Source organism: Rosa rugosa, chromosome 6, assembly GCF_958449725.1.
Source record: "Rosa rugosa chromosome 6, drRosRugo1.1, whole genome shotgun sequence".
In the NCBI taxonomy this organism is placed as follows: domain Eukaryota; kingdom Viridiplantae; phylum Streptophyta; class Magnoliopsida; order Rosales; family Rosaceae; genus Rosa; species Rosa rugosa.
Genome location: NC_084825.1, coordinates 1,619,983 through 1,638,453, shown reverse-complemented (window position 1 = coordinate 1,638,453; position 18,471 = coordinate 1,619,983). Strand labels below are relative to the sequence as shown.

General features: G+C 37.7%; 1 protein-coding gene and 1 long non-coding RNA gene across 2 annotated transcripts; both read left to right on the top strand.

Annotated features, from left to right (window-relative positions):
• The first annotated feature begins 780 nt into the window (after positions 1-780).
• On the top strand, positions 781-1,981 carry LOC133714004 (uncharacterized). Its single transcript, XR_009848393.1, has 3 exons — positions 781-1,018; positions 1,113-1,231; positions 1,493-1,981. It is a non-coding gene; the product is annotated as an uncharacterized LOC133714004 (long non-coding RNA).
• A 4,859-nt stretch (positions 1,982-6,840) lies between these two features.
• LOC133713780 (arabinogalactan protein 23-like) lies at positions 6,841-7,301 on the top strand. The gene has a single exon (XM_062139808.1). It carries the CDS (start codon positions 6,936-6,938, stop codon positions 7,125-7,127), a length of 192 nt encoding a protein of 63 aa, XP_061995792.1. The 5' UTR covers positions 6,841-6,935; the 3' UTR covers positions 7,128-7,301.
• The last annotated feature ends 11,170 nt before the right edge of the window (positions 7,302-18,471 follow it).

Below are 18,471 nucleotides of genomic sequence, written 5' to 3'. Positions count from 1 at the left end.
ACCCAAAGGTATTTTATATATTATATGTATGTGTCATTCTCTATCTCTTTTAAGCTTCTTTGTTAAATGGTAGTTTTACTTTTATGTGCATCAGTAAGAGTATGAAGCTTTGTGCCTTCGGGTCTGTGTCAGATTGCTTTCTTTCTAGAACAGAACTGCAATTTAGAAGAGTGTCATAGGCAATTTGGAAGAACAAAGTTATTGTTTTTTGTTACTTTTATGAGACCCAAAACTGTATGCCTCTGCTGCTCTGCATGTTTCTGTGATTTTGATAATGTGGTTTCTAAACCAATCCAATTTGACAGTTTACAAAGTGCTTGGCTTTTGAATTTATTTCTAGCCAGATTCGGACCCAATTGTTCAGATAAAGTTGAACTTTGTTTGTTGCATAGGTTGCTTGATAGGGAAATTTAAATTTCCTTTTGTAGCTAGAAGGTATTCCTGTGATCAATTGCAGGTAGTTTCAGTGACAGGTAGAATATAAGAAACGGTATTCAATATCATTTTATTGAATGATTGTGCACTTTTTCTTTGTCTCTTACTGGCGGATGTGGGATTATGCTGGGACATCTCATGAAATGTGGATGGTTGGCTTAACGATCATGTTTAGTCTCTATGCAGAGAAGTTTGAATCAACATCATGTTTAGTCTCTATGTTTACAACATTCAATGAAGTTGATATGTTAATTCAAGCCAACTATCTGTTAGCCTATGCACTTTCTTTTTTTTTCATATTTGCTTATTGATTTCCAAAATTTTTGGTTGTGCCTGGTCTTGAATTAAACTGACAGTTGTGGCACTTTAGTGAATCTATTGCTTCAGTATGCCTGTTATAGGGACTGGCTGCGTAAACTCTGCCTCTGAGTTGTACCAACTGTCATATCTTCGTGCTCTTTTCTTACCTCAGTGATCTTTTGCTTGTGATAGGACAAACTTGATGAAGCTTCGTTGTGACTTCAAGGATGCATCTGTTGAGAAGCATGGGGTCAAGTTGGGGCTTATGTCGAGATTCATCAAGGTAAATGGGGCTAAATAATATACATGTACAATTGCTATGAAGCGTAATGCAGTGTACTGAGTACTTATATATCTTTGTTTTTTTTTGTTAACAGGCTGTTGTCAGTGGGGTCCAAAATCAGCCTACTTAATATGCAGTCATTGATGGGGATGATATCATATATAGAGATTACATAGATTGATAGATATAAGTGCAGCTGTGGGTACTCCAAAGGTATGCCAGAATTCTTTCGAGTATTATCAAATGTTCTAGAAAACTCGCACAATTGAATGTCACAGTAACTGCTTTAGTGTAGAAGGATTTGTCAAAATTTTTAGATCTTTTATCTAGCATTTCCATTTGGAACTTTTGGTTTAACAATCTTCCGTTTATAATGTCCAAATTTTTTTGCTATGTATGTATTCGTTATTGGTAATGAGTTTTCTTTAGAGTACGTGTGAATTGAGAATGCATCTTCAATTTATTTCCTTGCAGGGCCTTGTTGTGCCAGTTATCCGCAATGCTGATAAGATGAATTGTGGTGAGATTAAGAAGGAGATCAATTCGCTTGCAAAGAAGGCAAATGAGGGACGTCTTTCAATTGATGATATGGCTGGAGGTTCATTTACAATATCCAATGGTGGATTTTATGGAGCCTTATAAGTACCCCCATCATCAACCCTCCTCAGGTCTGATTCTTTATCTGACCCAATTGACCGGACTTTGATCGTCTTACTGCAACAAATGGAACTCACATCAGTTCTATGCTTAATTATGTACCTAGTGAAGCTTCTTTAATTTGTAGCAAAAGTACCTTTTCCATTATATGATAGCTAAGTACCTTTATACGACATCCAGTATATATTTGTTTCTTTTACTTTTGCAAAGTTCACTCAAGAAATTTCAGCTGCAGAAGCATTGTAAATGTGATTACTTGAAATAGTTCTCTATTAATATATTGCAATTTCATTTTGATTTCTTGAATTGATGCACTAGACCATGGTTGAAAAAAATCGTTGTCTCTCTGGCTAGTAGACAATGGATTTATCCTAGAAATCGTTGTAATTTACCATCTTCATTGTCACCTACAACGTTGTCAATTGAGAAACCGATGCAACAGTTCCTCAACACCAACGTTTTTGACGAGAATCTGTTGTGTAATGTAGTTGGAAAACATTTTTTAAACTAAAAACCGACGTATAGAATCCTTCAAGCCAACAGTTTTTGGGTTAAGAACCGTTGTGTTTTAAAGTTGTTGAAGGCCAAAAGTAATGTGTAAATTGTATTACCACATTGATTTCTAAGTAAAAACCGTTATTGAATAATTACATACACAACGGTATATTTAGTGCTAACGGTATGTGCTGTGTATAGCTACAACGATTTCTAACTAAAAGCTATTGTGCTTTATTATGTTAGACATCGGTTAGGTACCGTTGTGGAGTGAAACTTAAAAAGACAACACTCACCTAGACAACAAAAAAATATTTTTGCAGACAACGGTGCGGAACCGTTATCTATTTTCGATTTTGTACTAGTGATAAACATGTCCTTAATTAGTTGTTCTTGATGTTTAATTAGAGGGTTAATGTGTGAGTTACATGCATGCGTTAGCGGGTGTAATGCATGAAATAATGGACATTTCTGTTATGTAAGTTAGTGGTCATTCATGGTGTAGTGGGTAATTATGATAGGAAGTTATGAGTCAATAAGTTGAATGTCGGTTATGGACGTTATAGAGTCTAGAGTTATAGTTGCATGAGTTGCATGTAACCATGTGTGCATTGTAGTGAAATATTCTTGATCCTTTCAATAATATTGAGTGTGTGTATCCTCCATCCAATTCTAACAAACTGGTATCAGAGCTTGTGAGAAGCCTATGAGAGTGAGAGACCACCAGAAAAATGGCCAATGGTCCAAACAATGCCCCTTTCCAAGTTTCTTTGCTCACCAAAGAAAATTACAATAATTGGAGTGTTCGGATGAAGACATTGATCGGTTGTTTTGATGCTGGGAAGTTGTTGAGACAAGGTTCGTATTACCCGAAAATAAAGCAACTTTGACACAAGCCCAAATGGAGGCACTGAAGGATTCAAGGAAGAAAGACAAAAAGGCATTGAGATTTCAATTTGAGAAAATCTCAAATGCGGCGTCGGCACATGAAGCTTGGGAGATCCTCAAGAACTTCTATAGAGGTGTTGACAAGGTGAAGAAGGTGCTGCTCCAAACTGTTAGAGGAGAATTTGAAGGTCTGCATCAAAAGGAGTCAGAATCAATTTTTGACTATATATCACGAGTCCAAGCAATCGTGAACCTGATGAAAAGAGATGGTGAAGAGATTACCAACACTTGGGTGATTGAGAAAATCTTACGATCACTAGACTCAAATTTGAGCATGTGATTGTTGCAATTGAAGAATCCAAAGATTTGGATACATTGACTGTTGATCAACTCTCTGGGTCTTTAAACGCCATGAGGAGAGAATGAAGAAGAAGAACAAAGAACCGATCATGGAGGAAATGCTTCAAACAAAACTCACTTTGAATGGTGGAGAAGGATCCAGCAATGATAACAATTTCAATGAAGCAAGAGGTGACAATGAAAGAGGTCATGGAAGAGGATTCAGAGGCGCAAGAGATGAGCAAAAGAAGGAAGAAAAATTGTAGAAGAGAAGATTGCGAAGAAGAAAAGAAAGGCAGTCATAATGAGGGAGAAAAAAAAGAAGGGAGGAATAGAATAAAAAAAGGGAGAGAGAGATGAGCAAAGAAAGAAAAATATAAGGGAGTAAAAAATATGGAGAAGATCGAAAGAAGAAAATGAGGGAGAAAAAAAAAGTAGATGGAGAAGAAGAAAGAGAGGATAATGTGTTCCTCAGTGAAAGGGTAGAAGTCCCTGAAAGAAGGTAAATGGTTAAAATCCCTGAAAGAAGGTGAAAGGGCCACCATCCCTGAAAGAAAGAATGAAGGGTATAAGTCTCTGAATGAAGCATGACACAAATGGTGCCACGAGAAAAATGCTTTTTGGAAGTGGCAAAAGTCCCAAGATGAAGATAAAGATGGCATAATGATGTCAAGTCGACAAGGCTCCCTAAAGGCACAATGGTGTAAAGAAATTGACAAGACTCTCTGAAAGGTACAATGGTGCAATGAAGATTGGGTGAAAGTCCCAAAGAAAAGTACTCCCTGGTGGCCAAAGTCGATGAAGACGAAGACAAGTTAGAGTTCATGGAAGCTCCAAGAGGCATGAAGGCCTTAAACTATTAGTGAGGAATGAAATAATCTCACACGGAAAGGAGAGAAGAAAGTTCTCTAAGTACTGAGGGAGGAAAAGCTCCCAAAACCCAAAGTGACTAGAGAAGTGTCACTGTAAAATTTAGCCAAGTGAGTTAAGGTGCTTGCATGGAATGAGGGAGTAGATGGGCATTAATGGACTTAAAGACCATGGTGAGGCAATATCAAAAAAGCAAGTTGAAGAAAAAGAGGCAATGGAGCAAGAATCTTTTGAAGAACTTGAATCTTTTGAAGAACTTGAAGTTAGAGTAATTCTAAATTAAGGAAGGATGTTGGAAATAACATTAATTTAGAATTATTTTGAGAGCTTTGGTGAAAATAATTAATGGTGAGAATTATGATGAGAATAATGGTGAGAGTTAGTGGCTTCGTAGGTTATGGGAGTTAGGAAGGTTTAAGGTTATTGCAACAGTCATACTTATGGCAATGTCTAGTATAAGCCTATATAAGTAGGCTAGTCTAGTTGAGTAAGGTGTAGATGAGTATTTTGTAGAAGTATCGTAAGAGTGAGTTCCTTTATCTGGTATTTGGGAGTGCCTTGACCTTGATTATAGTTACATGAGTCCCTTATAGAGTACATCCTAAATATAACAGAAGCCTCCTCTAACCAAATATCATTAAGATAATTTGAAATAGCAAGGTAAGCTAGCCAAGTCTTTCTTACTGCTGAGGAGTTCGGTTAGGGGATTGTGATTTGTCTATGTGCTTACTGAGCCATGAGAAGAGATATTCATCAATAGAGAGTCGGCATATACTGGCATGTAGCCTAAATACGGAGCCGTCAAAGTATTGTAGTAACCAGCCTCATAAACCTTCTTTAAGATTTTTCATTTTCATAAAGTTGAAAATCCACAGCAAGGTATTACGTACTTTCTCAATTATTATTACATCCTGAGGCTTATACGTCAACTCACACATTAATCTTTTTTTGCTTAATATCTTTTATACCATGAGCAAGATAAATATAAATAGGCTAAATGCTAGCTGATATAACAACTATACGAACTTTACCAAATCCTCAGCATGAACATTACCAAAATATATGAACTCTGACAAATATAAAACATAAATTTGAACTTTCTCAATTACTGTTAAGGTCTTATAGATCAACTTACACATTAATATGTTTTAATTCATTTTTTACAAGATGAGAAAGATAAATATTTGAGATTATGACTAAAAAATGTGTTCAAAATTTTGCACTTTTACGATTGAAATTTTGGCTCCACAATAGAAGGCTAACTTGTCATTTGAAAGAGTGGTATGGAAATCAAAATAGTACATTGGGAGATTCATGCATGTATTAACAATTAGAAACTTGTTTGCCTCAAAATCGTCTCGGCCCAAATGAAAGGCCGAGGGACTTGAAGTCCAATGTCCTTCTGGATTGTGCGGGCGTGCCAACTCGCGACCGATTAGCCAAGCGAGGTTTTGATTAAATTTGCGCGTGATTTGACTTCTTTCAAGTGATTGTGGGCCGAGGAAGGAACCGTCTCGGCCGCTGAGTTCTCTTGCCTTTGTTGCAAGGACTTTTGGCGTCTTCACCGATGTTGCTTCTCTTTTTGATTTTTTTTTTTTAATATAGGTTGCAGAAAATAAAGTGCGGAAAGTAAAAGAGCAAGAATCGATCTAAATGCGAATTAATTAAATTGCATGAAATTTAAAGAGTTTTGCAGGAAAGATAAACTGCGAAAGGTAAAGAAAACGATAAAAATTTAACTAGGCTAGAGCACGAATGAAAAGATTGATATTGTAGAGAATTTGATGTGTTGATTTTGAGTTGTATTGTGTTGGTCGGGGCCCTTTTACAATGAGTTAGACGTCTCATATTTATATTACTACAAACATGCATAAGATCTAGGAAGGAAAGAATAATTAAATTGAATGAATATTTCGGTCTTAATGACGAATATAAGATATGCTCCATATTGCCTTATTTCTTAATCGCACTATTAATGATCACTTCCTTCTTGCGGTGTTATTATGCTTGATTTGCTTTTAATTATGTAATATCTCTCCAATGCCTTCAAATTCAATAAAATCTCGGCATTAATTATTCCAAAAGAATAATTATCGCCGTTATTCCTTCTCTTCTCATTTCTTCTCTAAAATTTAATATCTAATAAAATCTCATAAATATGAAATTTATTGAGATACCATCAATAAAAGCACCATATTTTCCTCATCTATTGGCCAATTGATTTACGGGCTGGTTTACCAAAAATAGGTACAAACAAAAGTTGGGAATTTTCTCAATTCTATAAAACTTTTAGGTCAGTAATTTCTCTGAAGATTGTACCGATACAAAAGTTACCAAAACCATAAATTGTTAGATATATCATTCCTTCTTTAGATAGACAACAAACTGAAACTCCATGACCAGCTCCACCCAACATTTGCTGTAATAACTGAGAGATGAGATTTTCAACAAGCAAAGCGAACGAAATAGCCAATAAAGAAGGAAAAACCCGAACTGTCATATTCCTCAAAAAGCATGGCCTTTCCTATATATACCTCCCTACATCCCACGGCATTCCTCGGGCTCAACTCAGCAATTCAAACTAAGGCAGTAGTCGGCAAAAATCTCCCTTTGCTTCTTCATCTGCCGGTTACGGCCTAGCTAAAGCATTATCACCAACACCGCCACCATGGAAATGAAGAAAATTACCTGCGCCGTCCTCTTTGCTGCTGCCTCAGTCAGCGCCGTGGTGGCTGCTCATGCCCCCGCCCCAGCACCAGGACCTGCAGGAGCAGAAGCACCAACCAGTGGTGCCGCCGCTGCAAGCCTACCTATCTTGGGCTCCATGGTTGGTGCGTTTGTTGCCTACTACTTGCAGTAAATGATCAGAGAAAGAATCATGAGACCAAGACAGAGAGCTTGATCGATCAAGTTTAAAGGAGGGCGGCCGGGTTGATGGTTTTACAGTAAAACTTTTACTTCTCTTGGTTCTCATGGTCTCTTTCAAATATATGTAATGTACACATTAATGAAATAAAAGAGCTGTCTGGTTCTGGGTCGTATAAAAGAACTTTCCGTATTAATTCCATTCTTTTCTCAAGTAAATGACAACAAACCTTAGTAATCAAACATTACAATCAGTGGATGCTAAAAGCTCCTAACTGCTAAAGAATCCCCCCAACCAATTTACATGCATCCAAAATGCTACAAAGAAAGTCGAGACAAGCTATGGTACTGTGAGTTTATCATACATTCATTTTATATCTATTTGAATAGAATTTACAACTTATATGAATTAAAATTACAACAATGAGAACAAAGTTACCATATTCATTTACACTTTTCACAGACAATTAAACAAAAATTACAATATTGACAACAAATTTGTTTAAAAACTTGTAACAAGGTCGTAGGTGGTGTAATTACCATTAGTACAACTAAGATTACATAAAATATGACTCAACGCTACAATTCTGACGACAAATTTGTTGTCACATTTATAAATGTGTATATGACATACATGTATGTATTATAGAATTTTGCAAGAAAGTCGTGCTATTTACCGAAAACATGAATAAAATGGGAGCCACTAAACGCTAAAAAAAATGATACCGCCATACACACCACCGATACTTAAGGAGAATGATAAATCTCGAAATAGACACTAAAATCGAAGAATTTGACTCATACAAAGTACCAATATTAATTAGCTTATCGGGAATACCTTATTACTTCAGTGATATGCTGTAACGTGGCGAGCCCGGATATTGACGATGATTTTCGGGGAAAACTGAGTCAAATAACATCTTGGTGATAAGGTTCTGATACACTGTGATGTGGCGGGGGTTTGGGTTTCAAAAGTTATTTTTTTTTGGCAAAATGGAGTAAATAATGTTTTTGTGATAACAATCTAACGTGGTAAACTTGAATTCTGAGGGCGAATTTTTTTTTTTTTTTGGCACAATGGAATAAAATAGTGTTTTGTGATGTGGCAGCCGAGTCTTGAGGTTGATTTTTAGTAGGGGTGGCTTAAATTGCCGGACCTGCCGAAACTGGCCGAAAACCAGCCGAACCGCCGCCGTCGGCGTCGACAGAAATGGTAACCGAAGGTCCGGTTCGATTTTACCATACCGTATATTCATACGCGGCTCGGTAGCGGTACGTCAATTATATTTATACGGTATTGCCGTACCAACCGTATAAATATACTTTTATTATTTTTTATTTATTTTTAATACTAGGTATGTTTTAAGGCGTTGATTTCTAGCATCTGTGAATGACAGCCGTTGGATCTTAGTGGAGATTGGGGTAACCTAAGAGGGGTCAGTCAGATTAGGTCATTTGCGACTTGTGCCCGCAGCCTCTCTCTCTCGAGTCTCGACCCTCTCTTCCTTTCTCTTCCTCTCAGAACCAACCCAGCCCCAATCCAATCCCAAAAACAACAATCGATCATTGATGCGAACCTCACCAACATAAGTTTCAACCCATATATCGTTTGATTTTTGAAATCCCCAAATCGTTCGACCAACCCTAGATCAGTTGGTTGGTTGAAGTGGTTGCTCAGAGGCTTATACGGTGTTCAAGTGGTGTTTCCGAGCACAAATAATTAGGTAAAATCTATCTCCTTTTAGTTTTGTACTCTTGTTACTCCTTTTACTCTAATTTGTATGAAAAAAATGGAATCTGTTGATTTTGTTAATTTCATGGTTGAAATTGATCGTGGTTATCTAACATATATGTTAATATGTGTTTTGGTAGGAAAGTCCTTTGAAGCTTGAAGGTATTGACCATGGATTTCAGTTGAGGGTTTATCAGTTTATCCTGAGGCAGAGAGGTGATCGAGGTCTTTGATTAGGTAACTAAACGTCTAAACTTATGTGTGCTTGGTTGGGTTTTGATTCTTTGAACTTGAAGTATCTGCTTGTGACTTTGTGTATGGGTGTTTCTGATTATGACTTTACTAGTTCTTGTGTATAATTATGTTTTATGGATGCTAGAATTCTTTGAACTTGAAGTATCTATTCTGCTTGTACTCTTATTAATTAGTATATATGTGACTTTGAGACTTTCTGTGTGAATAAGTTTCTACTTGTTCTCTTATTAATTATTTTGTGACTTTCTGTGTGTATAAGTTTCTGCTTGAAGTATCTATTCTGCTTGTACTGAAAAGGACTTGTAGTTAAGTATAAACTATAAACTGAACATGATTGCAAAGTATGAAGCTGTTGCTTTTAAGTATAAACTGAACATGATTGCAAAGTATGAAGCTGTTGCTTTTAATTGTATGTTGCTTTTAAGTATAAATTGAACATGATTGCAAAAGTTTGAAAGTATGAAACGCATCTGTTGCTTTTAATTGTATGTTGCTATTTAATCTAATTGTTATCATATAAAACAAAATAGATATCCCTTACATAAAACTGATCAAAACTGAATCTATCTTTTCTCATTGTAGACCATGGCTTCTACAAGTAGGTCATGAAGTCATTGTTGTTCATCCCCTTCCATAACTTCAAACATGGTTACTGCAAGTTGTCAATCTGTTAGTGTTTCCCCAAATGATAACCAAAACCCTTTACCACCAGTAGGTAACTTACCACCAATAGATAATAGTACCCCTAACTTAGTTCCCACTCCAACCCCAACTGAAACACCAAATCCAGATGCTCAATCGGTGGAAGCTACTACGGGGCTGGGGAAAAGAAAAATAGTAAATAAGACCACAAAGGGTAGGAAACAGAGTCGAGTATGGGAGTGTTTTACAAGGCATTTGCTCCCTGATGGCAAGCCTGACCCACAGAATGCACAATGCAACTATTGTAAAGCATTAGTTCCTGCTTTAAGTTCAAAGAATGGAACCAGTTCTTGCTGGTCACATGGAAGAAACTGCAAGGTTAACCCTCTATTTGAGAAACCAATCGAGAAAGGGCAGACTATATTAGCTAGGGATAATGTTTCCGGGGCTCCACAATATCACAGATTTAATCAGGGTAGGATAGATGAGAAGCTGTACAAGATGATCATAAGGGATGAACTTCCCTTTAGGCATGTAGAGGGTTTTGGGTTTAAAGCATTTATGCTAGAAGCTCAGCCACAATGGATTCAACCAAGTAGAAAGTTATTGGCCAAGGGAGTGTGGGAATTGTACCAATCTGAGAAGGGAAAGATGATGTTGATCTTTGCACAAAGAGAGTTAGTGTAACCACTGACACTTGGACATCAATTCAGAACATTAACTACATGATGGTCACTGCCTATTTCATGGACAACGACTGGAAATTGTACAAAAGGATTATTAACTTTTGTTCAATTACCAGTCACAAAGGGGAAGATATAGGGAGGGTCCTGGAGCAGTGTTTGAGGGAATGGGATATCAATAGGGTGTTCACTATCACAGTGGACAATGCTAGTGCAAATGACCTAGCAGTTGTCTACATGAAAAGAAGGCTGAGGAACATGAACACTTTAAGCTTTGATGGGGACTTCTTACACCTTCGATGTGCATGTCACATCATCAATTTGATTGTCAAGGATGGAATCAAAGAATTAGAGGATGGGATTGATGCAATTTGGCATTGTGTCAAGTTTATTAGGTCAAGTTCAAGTCGATTAGAAAAGTTTAGGGAGTTTTCTGTTCTTGAGCACTTGAATAAGAATGCGAATGTTCCCTTAGATGTGATCACTAGGTGGAATAGCACTTATTTAATGCTTGCTGCGGCATTAAAATATGAGAAAGTGTTTGATAGGATGGGTGATGAAGATGTGCAGTTTAGGCATTATTTTGAGGAGAAAGATACCAAAGGTAGGAAGAGGACAAGCCCTCCCGTAGAGGCAGATTGGAGAAATGCTCAAGCTTTAGTACATTTCCTCAAAAAATTTTACGAGACAACACTTAAATTGAGTGCTTGGAAATCAGTTACTGCAAACTTGCAGTTCAAAGAGATGATCGGCCTTCAAACAGAGATTGATAGAAGGCAAATGATGATTCTGATGAGGTTTTGCAGAGGGTGGTAGTGGGGATGAAAGCAAAATTCAACAAATATTGGGGCAGCTTTGAAACCATGAATCAAATCATGGTGATTGCAAATGTCCTAGACCCTCGCTGGAAACTGCAATATCAGAAAGCAGCATTTTTAAGGGTGGGAGTCAGAGCTGGCACCATTGAGAAGATAACTAGGGACTTGAAGAACATTCTGTTGAGAATGTGTTCGCTCAAAAATCGTCTCGGCCGCGTGTCACCGGGCCGAGGGCTTCTTTGGCTTACACGTGTCCTTCTGGAGTGGTGACGTGTGAGCGGGCGTGCCAACTCGCGGCCGGTAGGCGAAGCGAGGTTTTGTTCTAGATTGTAGATCTTGCGCCGATCTGACTTCTGATATGTTGATTGTGGGCCGAGGAAGGATCGATCTCGGCCGCGGGGTTCTCTCTGCCTTGAATGCAAGGACTTTAGCACGGATCGGCCTTAACTAGCCGCAGTCTTCGTGCTGTGTAACTCGGTGATTAAGGTGAAAGTGAAGTGATGATAATTCTTTTTGTGATTTTGTATAAACTAAATGACGTAAAGTAAATAACAACAAATAAATAGCATAAACGAAAGTGCAGGTAAACAAAGTGCAGGAATGTAAAGGTGCAACAAATAAAGTGCAGGAAGATAAACTATTTGAATGTAAAGAGCAACAAAGTAAAGTGCAGGAAAGATAAATACCGGTAAAGAAAGTGATAAGATAAACACGTAGAGATTGATAAGAATTGTTGAATTGTAGAAATGTATTGAGATAAAATTTGTGTAATCGCGTAGAGCGTTTGGTCGAGGACCTCTAACAATGAATCCTATGGTCCTTTTTATAGTGAAGCTAAACTACTGAATGAAGGAAAAGAAACAATCCCAGTCTTTACAACTAAGACCGCATTGATTACAAATAGAACAGTATTCATGTTTGTGATATTTTTGACGTTATCAATGATTGATTCTTTCATGAGCAATCAATCAGGTCTTGTAACTGATGATTGACAATAACACCTCCTGATGCTCATTCAAGTTAATTGCCCCCAAACTTTGGTAACGTCTCTCCTGACAATCAATCTCTTTGATGTGCCATTAGCCGCGGTTATTCATTACGCCTTGTGATTCATTTGGTCTCTTCTGATCTAATAATGGCTCTCTGCACATGTTATCTTCGGTCATAAATTTGACAATAAACATTTAATGTGCCGCGGCTAATTGAGAATCAACTTTGTAAATCTTTAATGTGCCGCGGCTAATTGGCCGCGGTCTTTATTAGCAGCGGTCCTTCATTAGGCCTTGCGGGCCGGGCCCACCTATCTGCTACGTGGGCCTTGCCAAATATAGGGTCAAACAGAATGTATGATGAGTATAGGGGCTGTGAGGGGGGTTTAAGTCAACCAAACCATTCAGATGGTGTTGCAGCAATGGAGGGGGTTGAGTTTGATGATCTAGAAGATGGACAAGTTGTGATACTTGCTGATCTCATGCAAGAAAGACTCGAAAATGAACATGAAATGATATCCAACGAGGTTGACAAGTACCTTGCAGATAGATATGTCAATCCTTTAGTCAAAGGGTTTGATGTTTCACAATGGTGGAGGGTCAACGCAGCTGCATATCCTATTCTTTCCAAGCTTGCTAAAGACATTTTTGCAATTCCTTGCTCTACTGTGGCAAGTGAGAATGCATTTAGCTTGGGAAAAAGGGTAGTTGATCCCTTTAGGAGTTCACTCACTCCTCAAATGGTTGAGGCACTAGTCTGCACTAGTGATTGGTTGAGAGCTGAGCAGCCTAATTTCTATTCAGAATCAACAACGGATGAGATGTCCTTGTATAAGGATCTAGAAGAACTGCAGAAAGGTATAATCTGGAAATATTAGCTTACTTGAATTTTTTTTTTATTAATACATCAACTTATTTCTATATTGACTTGGCTATTTGTATTCTTTTTGTGGTTTTAACATTGAAGAAACTGCTGCGCTGCATTTGGGAGGTGCGAACTCGTCTACGACAACTATTGCTTGAAGATTTGGATGGTGCAAACATCCAGATCGAAGATATAGCTGCTGTGCATTTTTTTGTCAAGTGATTGGAGTCTACTTGAAGATTTGGATGCAACTGCTGTGTTTTTTTGTTTGTTTGTTTAGTCATTGGAATCATCAAATCACTTGCAGCTTTTTGTTTATTTCAATTTGAGGTTCTGTAATATTCAATAACTTTTAGACTTGGACATCAGTCACATATGATATGTGAGATTGTAATTTGTGAATGTAGAACTGAAAGAGAAAAGCTGAAAGAGAAAAAGTGAAAACATCAAGTCTAGAACTCACATCTCCATAAGAAGGTGAGGAATAGACTTGATGAAGATGTATTATTTAGGAAATTGCAGAGTTAAGTACGAGCTTAATAGCTTTTATGTATTTGGTAAAAACTGAATAGGAAAAATGGTCTAAAAACAGCCCAGAATGGGTGATTGGCCTACATAAATGTTTATCAATATTAGGCCCAATCATCCTCTTCGGTTGGGCCTGAACCGAGACAAAACCGACCATAATCTCGGTAACCGAAATATACTGTTACCGACTTTTCCGGCATGGTAGTGGTATTGGTTTTCAGCCTACCGATGTGTTTCGGTTGGTAGTCGGCTCAGAGGCAAAAACACGGTTACCGTACCAAATCCAGCCCTAATTTTTAGGCAAAATCTAGTGAAATATTAATTTTAGTGATACATTATGACGTGATGGGCCCGTGTTTCAATGTTGATGTTTGGGCAAAAGTGAGTGACATGGTGCTTTGGTATGATTTTGATACAGTATTACGGCCACGATTCTTGTCCCAATGGTGATTTTTTTTTTTGTGCAAAATCAAGTGAACAATACTCTTGTGATGCAATTATAATACAATATAACGCGGCGGGTCCTTATCACAAGGGTGATTTTAGGGAAAAATCTAGTGAATTGGTGTTTTGGTGATAAAGTTCTTGTAAAGTGTGACTTATCAGGTCTGGGTTCCGAGGGTGATTTTTTGAAGTGAAATATGGTTTTTGTACAGAGATACAAAATTGTGATAAAGTGGGACATAATGAGCACACGTCTTCAGGGTAATTTTGAGTTCTTCTAAATGTACCTAGCAAAAATTCTAATATTTTAGTATTTCATACTTTACACTAGTTTTCTAATTTTACCCCTATTTTTAATTGATGAATAAAAAAATATAAAAAAAATACTACAACCAAGCTCTATTACATCAAGCTACACACTTGGTCAACAATAGTTACTAAAGGCATTCTTCTTCCATAACGCTCTTAAGAACTCACTCATGTCGTGAAACGCTCTCTCTTCCTCTAGAACGCATCCCATGCGCATGAAGATAAGAGATTTCTTATCTTCTGTGACGTTCCGTCCGGCAGCCCATCCTCGTGATGCCGTCATCAGATGGGATTAACTCTCTTACGAAAGGGAGAGATAAGGCTTTAGGGAGTAGTCGGGGCCAAAGTTTAAAGAGGGGGATGTATGCCTCTGATCTAATTGAGTTTGACCCGAATAAGAATGGTGGATCGGCGACTGGTGGTGGGTGTTGGCTGGTAATCTTATATGTGGTTGTATGTGTGGAGGGTCAAGGATGTTATTCCTGAGAGCAATGTGGCTGAGTTTGCTACGCCAATTTTGATCATACTTTCTCCGGTCGGGTTTGAGGGTAAACGTGGAGTAGAGTAGTGGGCCATCTTGCTTATAGTGACGGCTCATAAGAGATGGCAGCGGCGCCGATGCAGGTCATAGATGCTAGACGATCTGCTCGTTGGATTTGGGATACTTTGTGCCTAGTGTAGTCTTTTGGGCCTTTGATGGCCTCTTTTTTTTTTGGATAGTTTTTCTTATTTTTTTTGTTTTTTATGATTTTATGTTGTTAAATAATGTCCTGCTAACTTATGATAGAGACTAGTGAGCTTTGGCAGAGACTGTGTGACCTAGCGAGGTAGCGAGTTCCTTACTCTGTCAAGGGGTCACAACTTCCTACAAGTAAGCACTCATCCCTAATAGCAAAAAATCACAATTTAGGATGCTGAGTGTTGCCCTGCAGCAAGCTCTACTAAAATTGAATGAGGAATCTCATACAATAGTTTTGACGTAGTCAAGATGACTACACAGTTAAATTGGAGGATGGAGGTTATGATTTTTATTTTGCTCTGTACTCTGTATTTTTTCTATGTTTATGAGCGAATAAAAAAAAGTATACAAGTGTTGGCATTTAGACCTCCTCTTATTTTTGAACATTTCAAAATCCTATTTTGCCCCTCTAAGTTAAAAAAAAAAAAAATCATTCTTTTCCCGTTTCTTCATTTCATGTTGCATGCGCGCCTCTCTTCTACCCTCTTTCTCTCTAACCTCTCGTTTCTTTCAACCCAGAAACAAGAGGTGTTTCTTATTTGTAGCTTATATAAAATTATTTCTCTCTAACCTAAAAATTAATTGATTTTTTTTTTTTTGCGGCATGCTTGAATTGATATGGTATAGGATGATTGATGGAACTCTTTCTTCCTAGCTAACACCTTATTCCTCTGGTCATTTTATTTAAATTATCAAACTCCAATGCAAACTCTCCAATTAAACTAACCCCCCTTTAACCTATTGAATCATACCGGAGCAAAAGCAATATGCATGTAAGATACATAATCATAGAAGTCGATGAGTTTATATTCATACCTCCGAAATTGATATTTGGACCTCTCACTTTTTCCAAGTAATAGTTGACTTTGTCAACTCATGTCAAATTACCAATAAAGACACAAATAAGGAAAAAAAAATAATCTCTTCTTATCTCTACGAACAGTAATAGTCTTCAACTTGGGAAAAATTTTCTCTTCCAATGTAAACCCTAAAATATATATCGCCTAACGTTATTTAACGTTGTTGGTATGCATATACCTCCCAGGCACAAGTATCGGAAGCACAATACTCATATATCCAATGCATAAATAACGAAAGCTCCCAGCTGAGGGTCTCGATACCCCTCGGGGCGATATCGGGAACCCTAAACATCCCACACTGAAAGAAACGGAACCAAGCTCCCACAAATCTACTACATTAAAGTCATCTCCAACAACCCAGAGAGGTAACTGTTTACTATCGCTTTCCATTATCATTATCTTATAATGATACTGACTTAGGCATCGGAGCGTTGAAGGCCGACACACCCCGTCTTCCCTCTGACCTTTATTTGTTTTACAGATAAGCGAGACCGATAGTGATAGTAGCAGACCAAGACTCCCCGTGATTTAGCTGGATCAGACCTTCCCCGAGACAGCTGAAACAAACGTTGTAGTCAAAATTTTCTGAATTTGACTTTGTCCTCGTAAAGTGATAGATTTCCTTGCTCACACAGCTTACAATTTACAAGATCTATCACTGAGCTATAAAAAAAAATAAAAAAATAAAAGGAGAGAAAATGGGAAATACAAAGACACCACAGTTGATGAAACCCTATTCATTCTGAATGCAATCAAACATGTGAACGAGCGGCGACAAAAAGCAGTACTCCAGCACATTTATATGACAAACGCAGCAATGGATAGTTGTCCACAAGATCTTCCCGCACATCATCAGTGCAGACTGCAGAGCAATTTTATGTGGAACTATTCTATAGATATGATGAAAAATTCGACCCTCTGATATAAATCTATGAAGAATGCACTAGACTCATGGTTGATTATTGTAATTTCCTCCACTATCCCATACATATCTAAAACAAAAGGACCATGCATGTTCATTTCAAGTTGCTATGAAAACAAGTAGGAGAGAATCAGTTTAGGGACAATGACATTGCATACTTGGAAAACATATTTGTACGAGATGATGAGCAAACATGGTATTGTTGCTTACGCTAACCAAGAGTCGATAATTCATTGAAAAAGTGCTAGCACCTCTGTTACTCGTATATGGAGGATGAACTTCCAAAAAAAAAAAAAAAATTGCTGCAATTTCAAATATTCAAAAACTGAAGGAGATCCGACTACTGATTTTTGAAAGTATGAATAGAATCTAAAAAAAAAAAAAGGGCTTTTATTGATTTTATTGGACGATGGGCATTATAGAAAAATTAGAGAGGTGTAGATACCAAATTGGTTATTTGTAAAAGTAAGTTGGAGGTCTATTAAGTAGGAAGGTCCAAATGCCAAATTTGGAGGTATGAATAGAAGCTCCCCTTTTTATTTTCCTCTTCCTTCTGTTATGGCTATCAGTTGAATTTTCTTCCCTTATCTACGTTTCTTTATCATTAATTTCTTCTCTCTACTTCTTTTTCTTCTTCTTACTCCTCAGGTTGAAAGCTGACCCGAAATGTTAGAGCCAGATAGCAATACTTGGGTACAAGTACGTGTTTCCTCTGTAATTGAAACTGTCATTAATTTCTCGGCAACCACTAGTCCGAAACCTTATAATTTGAAGAAATCCTTGTAAAGCATGCTAGAAGGAAAGTTGGTCATTAAATCATCTTGTGCAAACATCGCTATTAATACCTCACTTGCTTTTGTAAGGATCTCTGTAATGTTATGTTTCGATCACTATAATTTGGTGTCTTAATGTAATATTTGAACTGGCATGCGGCCATTTCCTAGAACATGTAAATCTCTTTTTTTTGTTTGCTGGATGGTAATCTAATATACACACTTGCACTTTAAACAAATGCAATACATGTTGACTTATTAATTCAATAGTTAGAGTCTTCATGATGTAATATTGTAATATCAGTAAGTTTGTCCGCGATGGTAACTTACAAGTGATCGCCGAATAACGTTGGTAGTAATTAGGACTAAATTCAGTTTGACTCCTCCAACTTTGGGTCGATCTTCACTTCAGTCCCTGAACTTTTTTTTTAATCACGTTGGTCCCTGCACTTCTAATTTCCATCACCTGAGTCCAATTTTCAAATTTCCCTCCATTTGTGACGTCACTTGCTGAGTTGGAGCCGACATGGGGCCCCACTTTTCAGCCTTTAACCCTCAATTTAGACAAAATGTCCAAATTAACCCTTGTTACCCCCAAAAATCATAAAACAATGGCTGCCTCTCTCTCTCTCTCTCTCTCTCTCTCTACTACTACTACTACTTCTCTCTTCTTCTTCTTCCGCCATGAAACACCCAGACCCAGGCCCTCAGACCTAGCTCACCTACTTCGCCGACTTCCCCACCTCCACCACCAACCCTCTCGCCCTCGACCTCCTCCTC